The 22,863-nt window shown below is 42.0% G+C and overlaps 1 protein-coding gene across 1 annotated transcript in view; it reads left to right on the top strand.

Moving 5' to 3' along the window:
• Positions 1-22,863, top strand: part of ATL3 (atlastin GTPase 3) — a 141,285-nt gene that overhangs the window by 76,362 nt on the left and 42,060 nt on the right. Inside the window, exons 5-8 of the mRNA XM_082270845.1 lie at positions 5,044-5,094; positions 7,563-7,619; positions 15,825-15,917; positions 17,624-17,762. Of these exons, the coding sequence (XP_082126971.1) occupies positions 5,044-5,094; positions 7,563-7,619; positions 15,825-15,917; positions 17,624-17,762 (340 nt within the window). The remainder of the gene's footprint in view (positions 1-5,043; positions 5,095-7,562; positions 7,620-15,824; positions 15,918-17,623; positions 17,763-22,863) is intronic.

Below are 22,863 nucleotides of genomic sequence, written 5' to 3'. Positions count from 1 at the left end.
AAGTACAGGGATATCCTGGACAAAAACCTTCTCCAGAGTGCTCTGGACCTCAGACTGGGCCGAAGGTTTATCTTCCAACAAGACAATGACCCTAAGCACACAGCTAAAATAACAAAGGAGTGGCTTCACAACAACTCCGTGACTGTTCTTGAATGGCCCAGCCAGAGCCCTGACTTAAACCCAATTGAGCATCTCTGGAGAGACCTAAAAATGGCTGTCCACCAACGTTTACCATCCAACCTGACAGAACTGGAGAGGATCTGCAAGGAGGAATGGCAGAGGATCCCCAAATCCAGGTGTGAAAGACTTGTTGCATCTTTCCCAAAAAGACTCCTGGCTGTATTAGATCAAAAGGGGGCTTCTACTAAATACTGAGCAAAGGGTCTGAATACTTAGGACCATGTGATATTTCAGTTTTTCTTTTTTAATAAATCTGCAACAATGTCAACAATTCTGTGTTTTTCTGTCAGTATGGGGTGCTATGTGTACATTCATGAGGAAGAAGAATGAACTTAAATGATTTTAGCAAATGGCTGCAATATAACAGAGTGAAAAATTTAAGGGGGTCTGAATACTTTCCGTACCCACTGTATCTTAATCGTACAGGACACAGGCTGGATATTCATAGACCCTGAGTTGTAGGCTGCTACCTTCAGGTGACTGGACACTTGGCAGGTACCCCTATTACCCTACCCCATTTCGTGAGACCTTAATTTTTTGCTGGTGTCCTGTAGGTGATGGACCTCTTTTACCTTATGGAGAAGTTTATTTTCTTAACTAGTTCTTATTTACTTAGAAATTCTTCAATCAACTCTTAATTGACTTCCACTGTAACAATAGAAATGGATCAGTACAACCTCAGTAATACTCTTTGATCCATACCCAGACCCTCTGTTATGTGGATGGCCTGTAACGTTTCTTTGGGCACTGGATCCTGCTTGGGACTCACCTCAGCACTTAGTGCAAATCGCGCAGTTAGCCGCTGAGTGCTAAACAAATTCAGGGTTGTGGTCCATTCCTATGGTTCCCAGATCTGAAGACTCCTCTGGGGGAACATCCAACATGACAGCTGAAACCTGAACCTATACAGGGGCTAGAGACGTAGAAAGGTAACACATGTTCTTGCTGTTATCGGACTGTTGCTGTAGCTTTACAGTATAAGTTTTTATTTATCTTTATTGCAAGTGTGAGACTTAATATCTCGTCTACTTGCAGTACACCGAATAGTGTTTCCTGAATAGTGTTGATTTTTACATTACAACTGTCAGGAAACCGAGAATAGTGCTTTTATTTGTTTGTTTGTGTTTTAGTCACTTAAACTTTAAAACTTGATGGTAAAATTTCCTCCATTCAAAGTTTAGTCACAGTATTACCACCACTTCTGCCCAGGACCCGTATAAGGTACTCGGGCTTTTCTCCCACCCTTTTGCCATGAAGACTTCGCTACAGGAAGGTCGACACCTTACTTTGTATCCTTCTCCGAAAACACTTATCCCATTTTCGTACCCTACTAGTGAGTACCCCACAGGAGAATACCCACACGAATAGCTATGGCAGAAACAAGGCACAAGAGGGTTGTGACAAAAGCTCCTGCAAAGGTTTGCTTTGCCCACGGACTGCAAAGCACTTCAACTTCTCAGAGTGACACTAGCCCTAGAGCAGGACCCTATTTTAACACTGGTCTCCACATCCGATTCTAGCTCTGTCTTAAGCTTTCAACGAGCGGCCAATCTGACCAAACAAATTTCTCTGCAGCTATCTGAGAATTTCTCATACAACTATAAGCCTTAATTCAGCAATCAATGTCCAGAGTCCAAAAACGGCAGGCTTCTCCTTCACCTCTACCTTCTCTAGCTGAATCAGAAGTGGAAATACCTGCCTTAAAAGTGGTATAAATAGAAAACTTTAAGGAAGACCTGGAGGCAGATGTTAGAGGGAGCCACAGAAGATTTTCACCCCCCAGTCTCCAATGCATTTGATGTTAGGGCTTCATGCAGCATGCTTGCCAATGTAGATATGCTCACTTCTGCTGTGTGCAAAAACCTTGGTATAGTTGCACTTGATTCTCCTCCTTGAGTCTCACCAGGCCCCTCTGAGTACTAAGAGACCAGCAAAGTCTAAAAAGACGTTTCTCTTTCATACATTGACGGACACAGCTCCAGAATCTTCTTGACCATTGGGTTATGCTGCCCCCTACAGGAGAAGGACACTAGGCAGGAAAAAACTTTACCACGCCTATGGGGCAGTCCCAGGGGATATACCCCCACTTCCTGCTATAGGCACTCTGCCTAGTCAGGAATGAGGACCTAGTTCCTTGCTGGAAACTCTGGTTTTGGCATTTTTTTCCTTTTTGATTTCAATTTTTTCCTCCTTCTATTATTTTCTGTACCTGTAAGAACTACAATCAACTGCCTGACTGGATATCCTAGATCCTTATGGTCTCCTAGTCTGGCCAGCTCCACGCTAAGTCGGCCGCAACATAGCCCCACTGGACGGAGGCTGGCAGGCGAGTTAAACAGGACGCACAGACCTGTTCACGGCCTGAGTCACAGCAAGCCTCCGGCCCGCAGCACCCCTATTCCTATGGAGCAGTGGTCTGCCTGGAGTGGTTTCCACCTGGTGATTCCAATCATGCTCCAGTTTGGCCTTAGAGAATGTTGTATGCAACTTTGTTAGCTGATGCTCTGTGGTCATAATTTGTTCTGTTATTGCAAGGATCAATTTTTACTCTGTCAAATTTAAATATTGTATTGTCGGTGTAAAAAAGATCCCTACGAAATCCAATTTGGTACATTTACTTAACATTGTTATCCTGTAGGGTAGCCTTTCTTGTGGCTGTCTCTTTGACCACAGGGGTTTCTAAGATCAAATGTTCCTGTAGGCCCATTTGACTTTACATTACAACAAGCCTTTTTTATCAAATATCTCCTTTTTGCCCAGAGTGGTCTCGGTCTTTCACCTTTATGGGAATATTGTTACCCTTTTCTGTGTTCGGCTCTGATTCCCCTCATGGAGATTGCTCTCCATTTCATGGAGGTGCAGTCTGATTTACCTTTTCTGCCACTGCAGTTCCTTTTTTTTTTTTTTTTTTTTTTACTGTAATGACACGTGAGCCTCACCTCCTTCTGCATTCCTTTTGCTGGTTCTTGCCTCAGGCAAGTGCTTGGAGCCAGAGACAGGCACTCTCTAGCAAAGGAACCATCACCTTGCTGCTGCAGTAAAGGTTTTCTGTACACATTTTCTTTAACCACTTAAGGACCGGAAGGTTTTACCCCCTTAATGACCAGGCCATATTTTGCGATACAGCACTGCGTTACTTTAACTGACAATTGCATGGTTGTGGGGCGCTGTACCCAAATAAAATTGATGTCCTTTTTTTCCCCACAAATAGAGCTTTCTTTTGGTGGTATTTGATCACCTCTACAGTTTTTATTTTTTGCGCTATAAACAAAAAGAGCGACAATTCTAAAAAAAAACAAAAAATAAAACACACTTTTTTACTTTCTGCAATAAAACATTTACCAATAAAAAAAAAAGTAAAAAATCTATTTTTTCATCAGTTTAATATGTATTATTTTTTGTTAAAAAAAATCCCAAAAAGTGTATGTTGATTGGTTTGCACAAAAGTTTTTGCGTTTACAAGCTCTGGGCTAGATTTGTCATTTGTATTTTTCTTTTAATAGTAATGGTGGGGATCAGACATTTTTAGCGGGACTGCGACATTGTGGCGGACAGATCGGACACCTAACTGACATTTTGGACACTTTTGAGGGGACCAGTGACATTACTACAGTAATCAGTGCTAAAAATATGCACTGTTACTGTACTAATGACACTGGCAGGGAAGGGGTTAACACCAGGGGTGTTCAAAGGGTTGTGTGCTCCCTAGGGGGTGCTTTCTAACTGTGTAGGGGTTGTATTCACTGGATTAACACGGAGACCTGTGTTCCTAAATAGGAGGAACACAGGATCCATGTGTTCATCACTGACAGAACAGTGGTCTGCCTTGTTTACATCAACAGACTGCTGTTCTGTCTCCAAGGGGAGCGATCACGGGTGCCCGGAGGACAATGTGTCCGCCTAACCCACTGATTGGTTCCCCCTGTGGCCAATTGGAGCGTGCGAGCACCCCCCACTATCTCACTATCTGTTACACGAAGCGGCGTATAGGTACGTCGTTTCGCGTAACCGAGCAGACCTGCTGCAGTAAAACTACGGTGGCTGGTTGGCAAGAGGTTAAGTTTTTCTAAGTCAACATGTCTGCCTCTGCAGATTCTAGTTTTGGTTAAAACATTCTGCTGTTTAATGTCCTTGTTTTATTTTTTGAGTTTTTCATGTTGGTCTAGTTTGCCCTTGTTGTGTATGCCTGTTCCTTAGCTTGGACTGCTTTTGTTTGTTCCTAAAGCTGGCCATACACGGAGCAAATTTCTTGCCTGCAACCTATGAAATTTTCTTGATTCCCCCACCAACACAGACAGTGTTGATGCAGGAATCCCTCCTGCTGGGCCATTGACAGTGATTATTGCTAGTGACTATAACAGCCGTTAGCAATAATCGCAGGTAAAACCCGGCATGCTGGTTGTACCCAAGTTGATTGATCAATCAACTTGGTACATTTAGCCTACCTAAACACATTTCGAACCCTATATGGCCTGCCTTAGTTTTTTTAACTCCCTCAATGGAGGATCGAGAAAATTGGATTTTTGTACATGCCGTAAAATCCTTTCCTCTTGAGTTCATTGAGTGACAATCTCTAGCCTCATATTCTATTTGTCCAATATTTAGACTGCTTGCTACAACTGAGCAGGTAGGAGGGGTCATAGCTTCAAGGGTGTTTACCTTCAGTTTTCTATGTGCCTAGTGTTCATTTCTCATTTGGGCGCCCGTGTAACCCTTGGTTTCTGACTATTCGACTGTGTCGCTCATTGGACACTGAACTCTGGGAAAAGGATGTTACATTGAGTACAGAAATCCAAATTTTTCTCTTATGCCGCTCATTTTTCATTTTATATTGTCTGTTAATTTTGTTTATCATCATTACAGATCTATAATTTATCCCAAAATATACAAGAGGATGATCTACAACAGCTGCAGGTAAATGTGTATCATAATTCACTTTTAACAGTGTGTTCTTTTGGTGTTCAGTCAGTAAAAGAAATCTCCTTGGATAGTGTTTCTCAACCTCAAGAGAATGTTGCTAAACTGAATTTGTAAATTAAAGCTGTCCCTGTAAGGCCCATTTCACGCTTGTGCAACCTAAAAGTAATGCGAATTTTGATGCGATTTTGACTGAACTTGAAGCAATGCCTATGTCTATGGACCTCAAAACGCATCAAAGTTAGACCAAAGTAGTGCAGGGACTACTTTGAAGTCGTTGCAACTTGAAGTCGCACAGATTTGAATGGTACACAATGTAAATCATAGAGTACGACTTGTCATGCGACTTTGCAGTCCCAAGTCGCAGGACAAGCTGCACAAGTGTGAAAAGGGCCTTAAGGAGATAGGGGATGCCTATTTGCCCATCCTCTGCCCACCTACTCTGACAAACACTGCTTAGTTGAACAAAAATCACCCCCAAACTTTTTTCCATGTCCATACACAGTAAAGGTCAGCGAAACTCAATAGAACAGTGTTAGTATCCCCTGTCAGGCAGTTTTTATTTACAATTTCAGTTTATCAACAGTTACTTTACCCACTTAAACCCTTTATGGTTTTACCCACCTTCATGACCAGGGCATTTTTTGCTATTCTGCACTGTGCTATTTTTAATTAGCAATAGCACACTCATGCACTGTATGCAAATTACATTATTATATGTTTTTTTTTTTAATACAAATAGAGCTTTCTTTTGATGGTATTCAATCACGACTGGATTTGTTTTATTTTTTTGTCATATAAATGAAAAAAGACCAAAAATTTTGGGGAAAAAAACCCAATATTTTCTACTTTTTTCTAAAGTATATCCAATAAAATCAAATTTCGTAAAATACTTAGGCCAAAACGTATTCTGAAACATGTCTGGTAAACAAAAATCCCAAAAACTGTATATTGGTTTATGTGAAAGTTAAAGCGTCTACAAACTATGGTGTATTGATACCTATACTTGATTAGTTCTGATGTACTGATGGCCTATCTCATTTCTTGAGGTCCTAAAATGTTGGGACAGGACAAACTGCCCCCAAATGAACCATTTTTGGAAAGTAGAGTGTGAGGCATTTAGTAAGGGATAGTGAGTTTTTCGAAGTTTTTTTTTTTTACATTTGTTTTACTTACTTTCACCAGTGCAGTACAGTGTCATCATATGATTAGTGTGGTGGTGATCAGGGACTGGTGACAGAATGTTAAAAAAAAAAAAAAAAAAAAAAAGAATTATTTTTATTTTTTTTACTATTTATTTTTTTACATACTTCATCATAGTAGTTCAGTGTCATCATAGTTGGGGGTGGTGATCAGGGATTAAAGCCCCGTACACACGTTCAGATAATCAGACAACTTATCGTTCGCATTTTGTTGCATGATACTAACATCGAATTCAACAATGCGTAAAAACCGTATGATTTTTGACGCACCATTTGGGAAAAGCTTCCTGGTTGCTTAGCTACGTATCGGATGGAGCAAAACAAAAACAATGCCAGCCAGGCTTTTTCCGTGCTATTTTAGTGTTTCTGATCATGCGTGGTCTTTGTCGATCGATTTTTAGCGGACGCATAGTGTACTGATGAAACTATTTCTGTCGTACGATAGCCCCGCGAACGACAGTTTTCCTGTTTGTCCCTTCAGACTTTGTTGGACCAACTGTCGTGATCGGCTGTCGAAAGCTGTGTACTAACGATCAGATTATCGTGCGATCAGGTCGAAAGCGAGTTTTATCGTACGATTATCGTAACGTGTGTACGGGGCATTAATAATTTCAGTTTTTTTTACATTTAGTTTGCTATTACAGTGATAATTATTGTAATAGCAAAGTTTTCAACTGTCATCACTAGTGATCCATGATCTGGTACAGATTGGGTACAGGATGCTGTGATTGGCCCCGGTACCATGTGATAACTGTGGCCCAATCTCAGCATAGGCAACACAGCTGTTATGAATTAATTCATTCATAAATGCTTTGTTCACAATGTGATCACATGATCACCGGGCCCCCAGTACTGGGACCCGCAATCCGCTGTGTCCACTGCCTACACATGCCAACCTGCTGCAGTTTAAGTACTGTGACTCGGTCCGCAAGTGTTTAAAGCGGTGTTAATTTCCTTAACCTACTGTATATGGCTTCATTCATTTCCATGAAAAATGTGTTATTAGATGTGAAATTTGAGCATAGGGGCAAGAATACAAAACTGATCATTTAGCATACAGTGGTTTACAGAGTTAAGCATATTAATAAGGTTTAGAAAAACTCAAGATCTAAACGTTCATGTTAAGTGGGCATGTGCTAGGTGTATGAATGTGGGGTTTTGTTGAAAAGAGTATCCTGATAAATGTTGTTAAATGTTGTATGTATACTATGACAATAAAGTATATCTTTATATCATGTTGTCTTTTATCTTACCATTCTTCAGCTTTTTACGGAATATGGACGACTAGCTATGGATGAGATTTTCTTGAAGCCCTTTCAAGTAAGAACAACAAATTGGAAATCTGAGCATGAATTGTTTTGTGATTTGTAGTATTATTCCTAACAAAAGTGTGCCTGTTCAAAAATGACAAGATTGGGGATATTCTAAACAGTGTTGATGAACTGTTAGATTTTAAAGAGAGGAATGCAGAGGACATCAATGTGGGCAGTATGTGCAGGAGAAAAGAGCAGCGAGTATGACATCTGGCAGTATGTGCAGGAGAGAAATGCTGAGTATGATGATGAAGTTTGCAAAAACTTGCTCTAGGGGTGATAGGAAGAATAGTAGAGTGAAAGAGCAGACACTGGGGTGTATAATGCTGAATATAATTAGTGATAGGTGACACCTGGACAGTGATGCCTGTCAGGAGGTAAGGCAGCAGGGGAGACATATCTCTGCATAGGGTGGGGGTGTCAGAGAAGGAGTGCAGGGGGTGAGGCAGCTGGGATTGAATGTATATCAGTGTGGGAGGAGGGGAGAGTTTTTGTTCAGCAAAGGGGAAATGTCTACAAAGAGGGGGGGATGGTTGTGGTGGTTTTTAGTGGAAGAGGGAGATGGGTGAAGGATGCAGGGGTTAGGCATCCAGGAAGGGATGTCTGTCAATGCAGGGTAGGGCAGCCTCTCAGCAAGATGGAAGTTTGGGTGGGGGGAGCAATATCTGTTAGTGGGGGAGGAGAGGTGGTTTTGGAGAGATGTCTTTGGGAATGGTGCCAAAGCGAAACCAAGGAGGGATGTCTTTTAGGCTAAGTTCACATGTAGGCGTTTTGGGGCGTTTTTCTGCCCTAGGATCAGCTCAAAAAACGCCCAAAAAGACAAATCCTATTCATTTCAATTGGCCCTGTTCACATCTGAGCGTTTTGATGTTTTAAGCAAAACGCCCAACGCTCAAAAAAGTACATGAGCTTCTTTTTTGGCAGATTACATGCATTTTTATTTTTTTTCCATTGGTCACTTGTCAACCTAAAAACGCCTGTAAAATGCCTGAAAAAAACGCCCATAAAAATGCCTAAAAAACGCCTTTAAATAGCAACGCCAAGATGTGAACGTAGCCTTAGCAAAGGAGAATAGCTGTGGCAGGGAGAAATGTCTGTTTGGGCGAGGAGTAAGATGGCTAGGGAAAGATCTGACTGTTGGAGTTGGGGGGGGGTTCACAATGGGAGGAGGAGTGGCTTGGGAGAAATGTCTTGAGGGGGGTGGGAATAATGTAAGCACGTAATAGCTCACGATGAAAGTCTTTATTGAACAAGGATGCAAGGTAAAGCAAAATGGATGGTAGGCTAGTGAACAAGCACGCTGCGAGTCGTGTGAAACATGTCTACCACCCATTTTGCTGTACCTTGCATCCTTGTTCAATAAAGCCTTTCATTGTGAGCTATTGCCTGGTGTGCGGCCATTTCTCTTGTATCCTGTCTGCGGTGGCGATCCGAGGTCCTGCACCCAAGGCTGGCTGTGAAGTTCCAAACTGCCTGAGCGGTGTACATCTCTTTCTCTGAGCACTGTTATCTTCCAATCCAAAATACATATCTGAGAGCAAGCCCTAATCTGTTAATGATGTGGCAATCCTTGGCTTGCTCTCTGATCTCCCAATCAAAATATGCCAGCATGCAATATGGTGTGTCCAGAGAACAGAGAGACAGCTGCTTACAGTATGTATTAAGTGCTTGGTGCAGCTTTATTTGTTTTTATTTCTTACATAAAGTTGTCTGTGAGAAGATATTTAATGCCTTCCCTTAGCAAGTAGTCCATATCATCTTTGTTAACGTTTTTTGGTTGGCTGCAGTGAACAAGATGAATCACCTTATCTGTATTGTTCCCCTAAAATGCTAGATTTTACCAGCAGGTGGCACTGCAGGTTAAACCTAAGATTGTAGCAGTCTGAGCCCAGTAGAACCTATATACATAGATGCATACCTCGTTTGAAGTTGTAAAACATAGGTCAGCAGGGAGGAGAAGGGGGGTCAGCAGGGCATTGTACGGTGGTCAGCAGGTCAGTATACAGGGATGAGCAGAGGACAGGAGTCACAAGGGCAGAAGAAAGGGGGTCAGCCGGGAAAAGGTCAGGGTACAGTGGTCGAAAAAGCAGGATACAGGGGGGGTCAGTAGGGCAGTGTACAGGGGCCAGGAGAGAGGAGGACAAGGTCACTGTTGGCAGGACATGCAGCAGATCTCCTCCTCCCCATGCAGCACATAGCTGAGATTAGATTTCCTTACAGATACAGCCTTGATCTGAACAATGTGTAGCTGGCTACTGCACCTGCAATTTTGATCTGGGAACTTCACAGGCCAGAATTGCAACACAGCCAGCTATAGATCGAGGCTGTGTCTGTCAGGGAATCCGATCTCAGCTATGTGCTGTATGGGGAGGAGGATATCTGTTAAGTGCCCTGTGTACAGTTCAGGCATTGCCTCTGGACAAGGCCATCTAGCGCCCAGGGCAAAGATGACCAACTGCAAGCCCCCCCCCCCCCCCAAAAAAAAAAAAAAAACAGCACTAATCAGCATGCTCACCAGTAAATATAAATTCCTTCTGAAAGCCAAAATTCTCCCTAAAACAAAAATGCAAAAATTCCATCCCCCCTCCACAAACCTCTCATCCAGAATATTTGTTAGCCCCCATCCCTCACTTTCCCCTTTGTGTTCCCAGTAACCCCCCAGGGGTGCTGCTAGGTGTAAAAAAGACCAGGGGCTTCAGCTCGAAAGTAAATTTGATAACCCCTCCCACATTTTTAAGTAAGTCCACACATCAAAACACACTGGCAGAAGAGAGAAGTAAAGTAAAAAAATAACCATGCACAACTTTTTAAACAGCTGTATGTTTATTATACGTAACACAAAGTAATCAACAGCCAATAATATTAGCATCAAAGCAAAGAAGAATACACTTTGGTAATAAGGCATGGCAAAATGTACACAATAAAAGACACATACATATATATAACCCATGTTTCCCTGAAATGGACATTAGCTATTTAAATAACATTAAAGCCCATAAAAATATCCATAAAAAACACAAAAAGATGCTGCTTTCACACATCACTTCACTACTTAAAGTAATACTACATGCACCAAAACAACTGTAGCTTAATCAAGCAGTTTTTGTGTATAGACCATACACTTTCAGTTTTACTGTTCAATTCTTTGTCATGAACACCAATTATAGCTTTTTGAAGGGGCGACACCTAAGGGGGGATGGGTAACAAAACCATGTGAAAGGGTTGGAGTAACGCCTTCTTTTGACACTATGGGGGACACCTAAGGGGGGGGAGTGAGGATCAGAAAAGGGGGAGGGAGCAGAGAGGGTCAGAAAAAGAGGAGGGGGGGGGAGTCTGAAAATCTTCTAACCTGGTTTTAGTAGCAGTAGAGTCTCTTGATGTCTCTCCTCCAGCTTCTGCAGCTTTTCTCTGCTGTCAGCCTCCAAAGTCCAAATAGTCCTCCTGAGTCCTCTTGGCCAAGGCCCCCTCAACAAGTGTCTTGATTGGCTGCCTATGTGCAGCCACTGCATTGCAGTCTTCAGCCATTGAAGAAACTTGTGGCATAGGCTGGACTTTTCCCCACCACGAGGCTCTCATGGCTAGGTCAGCCCACTGCTGCTGCTCCTCGACATCATGGAGGAGGGGGTTAGGCTCACTTGCTGGTTGCTTGCTGCGTGGCTGGGCTGCGACTTGTTCCAGTGCTGCCTGGCAGGCTTCAGTGATAGCACACTGAGTCTGGGCTGAGGGCTCACTTGACCTGGCTGTGGAGTGTGTGCGGCTGCTGCTGTGGCCTTTTGTGTTGTTCTGCAGGCGGCGGACTGCAGCACAGCAGATGCAGAGGGGAGGGCTTTAAAACAGACCGGGAACTGGATGGAGGCCACATTAAAGGCGGTGTACCTGGCCTTCTCCCCCCAAGAAAGTATTCATTTGAGTTCCCGGCCAACCCCAGTTCTTGGGACTCTGGGCTACCAATTCTCAATGAGCAATACGAGACCCGGGGCTTTTTGGGGGCCCATTCGGGGGGGTATATCCCGGATCAGCCCAACCCCCCCACCACCACCACCTTTTTTCCCTATGCCCCCCATCCCCCATCCCCCCCCCCCCCGGGAAACTTACAGGCGGGAATCTGCAGTGACCGCTGGAGAAGATCTGGGCTGGGCTGTGCTGTGCTTTGCTCTCCCCCCTCCTGTCAGAACAGTGCTGTACCATGTAGCAGATGACACGGGATCACTCTCGGATCAGACTGTACACTGTTTGATCACCCATCCCCCTACCCACATTTCCTGCTGTCAGTACATGAGCAGTCCTTGGAGGAGATGGGAGGCAGCTAATTGAACCATGTACAGTCTGATCTAAGATTGATCTTGTGTCTTCTGCTATATGGAGGAGCGCTGTTCTGACAGGATAGGGGAGAGCAATGCACAAGCCCGCACCTCCCTCCAGCATTCTGCCAGACTTTACTGTTTACTGTAGTTCACTGCACCAGGCTGGTACCAGGGGTAGCTCAGCGTTCCAGGCACAATGTCCATTATGAGGGGGTGGGGGCACAACCCACCCCAGGGGGAGGGGGGGCAAGCCTCCCCAGCACCCCCCTAGATCAGGCCATGCTACAACTTAGTAAAACTGCAGTTTTTTATTTTTTTAAATTGCAGTGATGGGTTTCAAATGCAGACTAACATAATTTTATTTTTAATGCCTTAGCTTTTCCAGGAGGGGGCAGTAATATCTTAATCTTGTTGAGCCCCATAGTCCAAGTCCCCTTACATTTAATGAGTAAATACATAAAGAAAACCTGTCTAATAGACTCAACAAATCAAACAGTCAACTGTGTTTATGTACATAACTTCAAATCAAGAAAAAAAAAAAGAGAAGCTCCTTTTCACTTTCCAGAAAATAATTTATTGTATAGCAAAACACATGTTAAAAACCATACTAGATGCATATAACCATAAAAGAATTCCCTATTTTCACAATGGCAAGGTTCCCTCCATTAGTATTCCTCCTTCCATGGACATTGCATTGTTTTTCATCAGGGGACATATTCTGATGGACACAGGTTCTGCATGATTACCTTTATGGGACAATACAGGTTATTTCTTAATTGGACAGTACGCATGCTTTTTTAAGTTTCAACAATGGGTTATATGCTGCCAACTTCAGGTGAGAACACTGGCAAACAAAGTTTTTAGAACTGTCTATATTACCCTTCCCACATTTTTTTTTTCTTTTTTGCGTTTGTCTCCAAGTGATGGGCAACCTCTCCCTGCTGAGAGCAGGTTTCTGGCTTATATATAAAAAGATTGAAGCTTTTGCTTGGATCGTCACACAGAGAAATCCTTCTGCACCTGGTTGCATCAACACCAATGAAGCAATATGATCACAGCTTCTAGACTGGTTGTCCCTCGAAAGCACCTGAGGGAACCGTACTTTTTTTTTTTTTTTTTTTTTTTTTACACCCCCTAGGTCATTAGACCAAGCTTTGAGCCTGGACTTGCAGTCTCATAATTGAAACAAAAGTTCCATTCTAGCGCTAAAGTCCATAAAATCTTTTAAGATAAAAGCCAATGAAATGACAATTAAAGTTCCACCAAGGTTAATTGTGATCTTTTAAGATCAGGATAGTCTTTGAAATCTGTACAGTTGATGTGCACTGTGCTCTGCTGCTCCATCAGCTGCAAAATACAAATAAAAAGACAGAGCGCACTGACTTCTAGTGCAACGCTATATTTTTTTGATAGAGATAAAAAGCAACAAAATACACTAAACGCCCACATGGTGTTCTTTAAACAAGAGCGTCTGTATAGGCTGAGGTATCTCTCCGGCACACAGGGCTCTAAGCTGGATCCAGAGCGAGCAGCGGTGGATGGTCCCAGTATAGCGTGCAGCCTACCGACAAGCTGCACGTGAGCCTCCCACTCTCAGCGGACATCCTCATAATAGGGAGAGCTGGCCTGACTGCACAGTCACCTGATGCATGAGCAGAAACAGCTGATGAGAGACGCTAAGGGTCAAGCGGATTGCCATCGGCAGTGATCACACAGACGGTGCTGGAAGAGGAGGGCTGTGTTTATACTTGTGATAACTGTGATAGGTTTAAAAACACTCGCATGGCACAGAACCAGTCTGACTCGTTAGATTTTACCTGTGAGATGTGCTGTCTACTGAAAGCTCAAAATAGAAAATGCCCCAACTTTCCATTCCATTACAGTGGCCAGTCATGAGGGGGATAAATGCTAGTTGCGGTGCTGTCTGGCTACAGTTTTGTCTGAACCACTAACCCTTAACAAGTATGCAGCAAATGAACACTAAGGGGCGAGTTTATAAAGGAATGTATCCAACATTCACAAAATATTTACTGCAGATTAATTCTGTTGCATGGGTTTAAATGACAGTGATTTATTGGCCACCAATGGATGTTTGTTGAATCACATGAACTGCTTTATAAATACACTCGTAAGCTGATTATACTTGATCAAATAATCCAAAATGTTAAAGCCATCGGCTCGGCCTGACAGCCAAGCAATTGGCATTTAAGATAGGGCAAATAAGCAGCTGCAGCCCCTGTATTTTAGGTTTTCCTATTTTATCTTATTCACAGTTCTTTCTGTGCACCAGGAAGGTCCATCTGTTCCTGTTAGCACACTGAAGAGTCTTTAAAGAGTCTTTAATTTCTCAGATTAAAGCTTGATAGACATGGATCAAAATTTGACTGGTTCAGCAGGAAACACCTGAATTTTGAGCCATCTGTGATCGTTACTGTTCATGAGAAGTCGATCTATAAAAAAAATTACTCCTGTATGGCCAGCCTTATGCTAGCAATAGATAGTTTGAAGGTCACTGCTGAACCAGCTGAGATCCATACCATGTATGGGCAGGCTGATAACCAGCCGGTCAGATTTTTCATGTGATTGTTGCCAGCAGCTATAGCTGCTAGCAATAATCACTGTGTGTTCTCCCGGCCAGGAGGGCTCCCCAACCCCCCTGCTGCAAGAACACAATAACTCCATGGGAGGGATTCCCCCATCAACACTGACTGTGGTTGCAGGAAAGAAAATTGCACCGTCTATGGCTAGGCTGTCTCAGCTCTGGAAGCTGTTTGGGAAAAGCAGTCTGGTAATATATAATAAACGACAACAAACACAAGGGCGCACCGGCCTAGTGCATTATCTCTTAGACAGGTTTATTAAAAAAATAGATTAAAAATACTCACAAACGAGTTTCTTGATTAAAAGCACATCAAATAGATATAAAATCCTCAGCAACAAGAACGGGTTTGAATCGTCCCCTGAAGCTGTGCAGGCTTACGCGTTTCAGGCTCTGAAGAGGAGCTGTCTCGAAATTCGTAAGCCTGCACAGCTTCAGGGGACGATTCAAACCCGATCTTGTTGCTGAGGATTTTATATCTATTTGATGTGCTTTTTATCAAGAAACTCGTTTGTGAGTATTTTTAATCTATTATTTTAATAAACCTGTCTACGAGATAATGCACTAGGCCGGTGCGCCCTTGTGTTTGTTGTCGTTTATAGTGTTTTCCGGACCACCCTGGTCCAGCGAGGGGCTGCAAGGCTGAAGCATTATCAAGTTGCCGTGTCATCTGTTCTCATCTACAAGCCTACAGTCAGGTTGGATAAGAGGATTGCACCACTCAGAGCGCAGGGAATAGGTGCTGCATCGACAGTACATTTGCTTGTTGGTAATATATAATGCCAGCCAATACAATACTGGGAGATATTTACTCCCTCTTCCTGTCTTGTCACCTTACTCACCTAAGCAAAGCATTCAACAATAGTGATTTAATTGTTGCAGCATGCAAACATATTTCTGCTGGCTGAGTTTATTTGTGAGTTAGGTAACTTACAGCGCGTGTGTATAGTACACCTGGAAGAGTGTGTACTAGTTCAATGGACCTCTGAAAGATATCTGATTGACAGATAAACAAGCTGAAGAAATGGTGTGTGGCTCATCATTTTTCATTTACATTGACCTTGACAAAGCTCTAGCCTACACCCATCTTCTGTGGATACTACCTGGCCAGCATTCCCTGGTTTGAGTGGTTTAAGTGAATTACATTAATTTATTTCTAGCTAGAAATGCTTTGGTATGTAACATAGAGGATTAATTTCAACAAAAGCAACTCATTGGTATGTAACATATAGGATTCACTTTAAAAAAAATGTTGCGTGTTCTATTTATTTGAAGGGTTTTTAATTGTTGTCTTTTGTTTTTTTAACAGACCCTTATGTTTTTGGTTAGAGATTGGAGCTTTCCTTATGAATATCCCTATGGAGCAGGAGGGGGTGCAAAGTTCCTAGAGAAGAGGCTGAAGGTATGTGCACTGTCTATGTTGTCAGCTGTTCTTAAGTATAATCGTTTGTCCTACATCTAACTGAGAGTTCGTAATTTCAAAAAAGGCAATTGATCAAATGATCTTTATTTATTCAAAGTAAAATGTCATTCCCCTGGGACTTTAAATGAAGCACATGACAACAAAGTAGTAAAATGATAAATAAGTATGATTACAAATGTATTTATTCAAATATCTAGAAAATCTGATAACAGTCAAAATACAGTAGAAAATGTGTAATGCTAGAGCTCGGTAGATAGTAAATATACAATATCCACATAATTAAATTACAGAAGGTTCAAGCATGGCATAAGTAAAATAAAATGTGAGGTCCAAGTATGAAACGCATGATTGTAGATAAAAGTTGCATTCAAAACTCAACGCGTTTAGTGTAACAACGTCCCCTTCCTCAGGAGTAAATGCAGGGTGTGCGTGTAGATCAGCTCCAAAATAGACATGATGGTATAGGGGATTGGAGGCCTCTGGGGACATCTATCCCAGGAGTTGTGGTAGTGTGACCTTTGGAGACCAAAGCCACAAATGGAGGGCATTTTGGACTTTAAAAAAAAATATATCGACATAGTGTAGTAATGCCCACAGCAGTAATAGAAGTTATCTTATAGTCCTGCATGCTGGGGCTGAAGTCCAAAGTGTGTCCACAATGACTGCTGGGGGGCAGGAGGATATTTGTTCTTTGGTATCCACCGAATTCATTAGCTTATCTAATATTGCTATGTTACCAAAGGTCTGTTGCCAAGTCTTTAGTAGATATGTATTTACATTTCCAAAAACTCAAATTCTTTGGCCTGAACTTGTCAGTTTGCAGAATTCTATCAGAAATCACTTTTAAAGCTGACCTTACGCTTACAATCTGATTGTACAATCTTTTGCTCTTTACTGCAAGGTCCTGTCTGAATGGATACAGTGTGAAACATGGTTTAGGTAAACTTGGTTGTGTAATATCTGTACATTTAAATTGTAATGTGTATGGCCAGATACAGTGATTCCACAGATGAGCATTGTTAGTAATATGGGGGATTATGAGGAAGCACATGAATAAATGAATCCATGATTCTGTGAGGGGACTGGTAAAACTGAGTCTTCTGAAGTACAATGCCTTAAAAAGTATTTATACCCCTTTGAAATGTTCCACATTTTGCTGTTCACAGACACTCTCTTTCCAATCTGACAGAACTTGAGCTATTTTGCAAAGAAGAATGGGAAAAACCTTTTACTCTAGATGTGCAAAGCTGGTAGAGGCATACCCAAAAAACCTTGCAGCTGTAATTGCTGCGAAAGGTGGTTCTACAAAGTGTTGGTTCAGTGGGGTTGAATACAAATGCACCCTTAAAATGTCAAGGGGTATGCATTTTTAAAGGCACTGTAAAAGAAGAGGTTGAAGACTTGCCTGTTCTTGATGTAGCCTAGGTGCACCTAAAGTTGTCTTTTCAACATGACTTGGGTAGCTTTCTCTTTTCTTTGCTTGTTGCTCAAAAGATTATTCCTTTTTTTAGATAAAGGGCTTGACATTATTTGGTTCAGAGATTTTCCACGATGTGTAGAATACTTTTTTAGCTCATGTGCATTAGCTTTTGAGCAGATAAAGGGGAGAATATTTTGGGGGTTGCAGGTCATAATGCAGCTAGATTTTTAGAAATTGGTGCAAACGTCACAATTTTGTTCTCTAGGTAAAAGAACACCAGCATGAAGAGATCCAGAATGTACGTAAACACATTCACTCCTGCTTCACCAACGTCAGTTGCTTCCTTCTCCCACACCCTGGACTCAAAGTGGCAACCAGTCCTCAGTTTGATGGCCAACTGAAAGGTCAGTAATTTTTGTTGCTTGTACTGGAAAGATTTGATGAATGATGGTCATGTCTGCTCTCTTACCCAGTATGCAGTGAACAATTCTTTCTGTTGCATACACTTAGTGGTCATGTACATGTTCATGTACAGCTGTAAAAAAACCCTCAAAGACGTCATTCAGTTCACGCAGATATTCGCTATTGATGTTTTACTTCACCCACAGCGCTGTCCTTCAATGATATTAATCTATTTGCATCGAAGATCAATCTATAAATTAAAATTGTTCAGTTCTTAAATATAAATCATATATACATATGTGCAACAGATCTGGGGGTTATTATTACACTGTCCCCCCCTCGGACGCTATAAATGCAAATATAGACCCGTTAACTTCAAATGATCAAGCTCAAGCTTGGTGTTTGGACTTGGCTCCCTCTGTCAGTGGTAGGAAGAATTAATCTTATATACCTAAATGTCTATATGTGACATCCCACGTATCTACCTCAGTGCCTAAATCATTTTTTAAAACCTTAGATATGCTCTTTGTCTCCTTTATTTGGGCTAATACTAGAGGTAAACTTAAACTCTCTACCTTACGGCACCCTAAGGCTGAGGCGGGCATGGCATTGCCTATTTTATACTATACTGTCCTGGCTGGACAATTAGGCCACTTGACCCACTGGTTGGTTCTGGCCTCCCCATCAGTGGTCCTGTCGTACCTTGCCCATGTACTCAAGCTCAGACATTTGTTGGTGGCACTGGAGGCTCTGGCAAGGACACTCTGAGGGCGTCTCATACCAATGCTGACCTTGGCCCGAATGGTGTGGCAGGAGGCCAAAAGAATTACAGATTTTAGGGACATTGATTCAGCTTCACATCTTTGGCATAACCCAATGTTCCCATGTCTTCAATTGTTTATGGATTTTTGGTTCTGGGAGAATATAGGAATAACTACCTTAGGAGATGTATATGAGGGAAATATTTTAATTTCTTTTCAAATACTGCAGGGTAAAAGTGATTTTCCCTGAACCGCCTTTTATAGATATCTCCAACTTCATTGTGTACTTCAAACACAGTTCGGGACCAATAACATTAGTTTTTCTGACTATCCGCTGATAGGTTTTCTGCGGTCTCAGGGGCCTAGGGGGCTTATCTCCACTATATACCTACATTTATTATCCACTACAATTAACAGAACCCCATTGGCAATCCGCTCTGAATGGCAGCAACTCATCCCTGATTTGTCCGATAAGGATTGGGAGGAAGCTTGCTCCTCCCATCTCTTAGTATCTCTGGCAGCCAACAATAAATTGATTCATTTATACATGTTGGATCAATCCTATTTGACCCCGGTTAGGCTGCATGCAGGGCACCGCTTGCCAACCTTTATATGTACTAGATGTATGTACTTGCCCACGCGGACTTTGCCCATGTCATGTGGTTGTGTCTGTTTATAGCCGGGTACTGGGAACGGGTTTGTTTGTTTGGGGGTTTTGGATGAGGAGCAGCGGCCAAGGCATACTAGCACTATGTTAACACTGTTCTTGGCCCGTAAGACTGTGGCACTTAAGTGGGTTCAACCGAACCCTTCCTCGGTGCGTATGTGGTTGCAATTGGTAAATCAGGTGTTTCCCTAACTTGTATTTGAACATAGAGGGTGACCGGCTAAGTACAATAAGGTCTGGGGCATCTGTTGCTCTTCTGCCCTCACTGTATCCAATGCTTAAAGACATCTCTGAGAGTACTAAATACCTTACTGTGGAAGGTTTTTAACTCAACAGTTTATAGGGCTGTTGGCTTTGGCGCTCCTTGACATTCATAACTTTGAATCTTTTTGTTACTTTGCATGTTTACTAGCTTTATAATGATGTGGATTGATGAAATGAATGATTTGCTGTTTTGGAATCTATTTGTAATGTTTTGTACCGTATAATATTTTATGCGCTCATGTTGAGCGCTTTGTTTACTGTACCAAAAGCCTTATCTCCTTTTAATAAAGAGTTTTAAAAAAAATACTACTCACTGGATGTTTCTGTTCTCACATCATTTTCTGTAAATTTCAAAGACGATAATGCATCAAAATTTCAGGAGATTTTGCAGTTTCTGAGATATTTTAAATGCCTAGCCTGATATCAACAGTCATTCCTTGCTCACAGTTGGTTAGCTCATGCATCTTTCTTGTCCTAATGCTTGGTCGCACAGTAGATAAGTCTATTGACTATGTTTTCATGCTTTATATATTCAATATCATCCACATGATTTGCTGTTCGTCTATTTGCTTCAGGGACCAGGTTTAGCTAATAAAGTAGCCACTGAGGGTTTACAAACTTGACACGTGTTAGCAGCAAACCTTCCTTCAATGTTTGAAATGGGAAGCAGATCTCAAAACCTTATTTTAGAAGACAATTTTATGGTACATTCACAATTTATTTTTATAGGTAAATGCTTTTTTTTTGGGCAGTTTCGTCCTACTGAACTCTGTCTTAATTCTGGTGACTAACTTCTACTCTTAGTGCCGGTTCACACTTGTGCAGTTTGCAAGATCCCATGTAATTCGGAGCGCACTGCTCCTTCATTACATGCGATCTCATATGCGGATGCAAGTTCAGCCATACACTTTGTATGGCTGAATTCGCAGCGCATCCGCAGAAAACTCGCACATGAGGCTTTTTTTGAGCCGCATCAGAAACGGATCGCACAGTGGTTCACACTTGTGCGATCCAATTCTGTGCGAACTTGCAGATCGCACTGCGATAAGCGATCAAAACTGGGGGTGCCGTTAACTTTCGCACTTATCTCATATGGCAGTGTGAACTGCCACATGTGCGGATGCGATGCGGGAACACACTGCATATTCGCAGCGTTCCCGCATCGCACAAGTGTGAACCGGCACTTAGGCTGACCATACATGGGTCAGTTTTTTTTTTTTTTTTTTTTTCAGCCAGCGGGTTAAACAAACAAACAAAAAAAAAAAACTACTTGATTTACCACATCCACACATTCGATTTGAATGCTGGAATCCTCCCCGCTATGTCAGAGCTTCAGCCTATTGAATCACAATTTTCCAGTAGGATTGTTCCAATTTATTAGATCAACTTCCCATGAACAGGAATAGCCATAGATGGAACAAAATTAGTCCAGCTCAGCAGGAACCAGACAAATTTTGATCTATGTATGGCCAGCTTAAGATAAATACCTGATTGGGTGGAACTTTTCTTATGCACACAGAAGACTTTACAAGTGTTAACATGACTTTTAAAATGGTTTTTAAAAGATGACTCTTGCTTTCAATGTTGCTAGAACAGCGAAACTTTTTTTTTCACAGCAACATTTCTGTAAAGCAAAATAAAATCTCTCTGCAGAATGGTAGAGCCAGCCACCTAAAAAAGGTTCTTCGAACAGTGAGTGACTAGCCTCCTTAGAGCATATCTGAACCCTGCTGTATTTGCTTTTTATTCACTCCCCCCCCCCCCCCTTAATTTGGTCAGACCTGTGAATATCACACTTATTGTCTTGTCTTTTCTGGCTACACTGACTCCTCCACTCTATCTATGGAGGCAGCTGTGGTTGTCAAACAGGCTGAACCTCAAACCTGTCTGGCTTTGTTCATATTCATTGCTTTGAAGTTGACACTTGAACCATAACATTGTTTTTGCTGTCTTTTCAGCTCACAGTTAAAAGGCTGGAACTCTCCCCACAGGGATTTAAACGACAGTAAAATTTAACAAAGCATCTAAGGCCCCTTTCACATTGGGCGGATTCGTTTTTAAGGACTCCGCTTGCTTGCTTACTGTGCAGAGACGACCTGTCAGAGTCCTGCTCTCCTCTATGGGGAGATCAGATGAAAACAGACAGCCTATCTGTTTTCATCCGATCCGACCCGCTGGACAGATGACGAACGTATCACCATACGTTTGTTTTCATCGGATGGGATTCCAGGCGGGTGTCAGTAGGCACATGTCCGCTGACATCCGCCTCCCCATAGAGTGGGTGGCCCAAACTGGTCCGCCTAATAAAACGGACAGGCGGACCCGATCAGTTCGATTGTGTGAAAGGGGCCTAACCCTTCTCTACTATATCACAAAAAAAAAACGTTGTCTTTACATACGCTTTAACTATTATATGGTTTGCCTATGTTGCATAGTTAGTCTGGAACATTAGGACCCGACGGGGAGGAGCCTATGAATTCCACTTAGGGGTGTGGTATACTCACTTTGTTGCCAGCGGTTTAGACATTAATGGCTGTGTGTTGAGTTCTTTTGAGGGGACAGCAAATATACACTGTCATACAAGCTGTACACGCACTAATTTACATTGTAGCAAAGTGTCATTTCTTCAGTGTTGTCACATGAAAAGATATAATAAAATATTTACAAAAATGTGAGGGCTGTATTTACTTTTGTGAGATACTGTAGAAGCACCAGAGGGGTCTGCAATTTAAAGGGAAGCGGTCTAAAATGAATATAGAAAAATGAGAGGTAAAACAGCAAGAGGAGGAGCGCTGCTACATCACCTAAAATAAACTCAAGTCCTGGAACTATTAAAAACTACATGACACAAGAAGACAACCCAGACAAGCAGGCTCCAGAAAAACAACTGGGTACCTGTGTAAGGCAGATAGAAGGGAAAGAAAAAAATTGACAGAACAGACCATCAACAGGTACAAACTCTCTGGGGCAATTTAGAGAGGAATAGGGCTTGGAGAGTGATAATGAGACGGATCAAACTGTAGTACAGTTTATGAATACTCAACTGCCCACAAAAGTGGTAATGGTGGTTTGTAGCATTATAAAAGTCCTTAAAAACAGAAATGACAGCAATACATAATGACTTGGGCCACCTACTGATATGTGTTGAAGATATGGAAAAAAGACAAGACCGTTTCCTACAAACAGAAAATGAGCTAAAAAGAGAAATAAAAGATCCAAAAATGGAGTAACCTGGCTTATAAACTGGAAGACCAAGAAAACCGGAATAGAAGGAAGAACTTGAAAATACGAGGCCTGCCAGAAAAATCACATGGAGAGGACTTGGTAGATAAAATGAGGAAAATCTTCAACCTATTACTAGATAGAGGAGAAGCTGAACAGATAAAAATAGAGTACATTGGATTAGAAGTT

This window comes from Pelophylax lessonae (genome assembly GCF_965119305.1).
Source record: "Pelophylax lessonae genome assembly, chromosome: 10".
Taxonomy (NCBI): Eukaryota; Metazoa; Chordata; class Amphibia; order Anura; family Ranidae; genus Pelophylax; species Pelophylax lessonae.
This window is presented reverse-complemented; position numbering and strand designations above follow the sequence as displayed.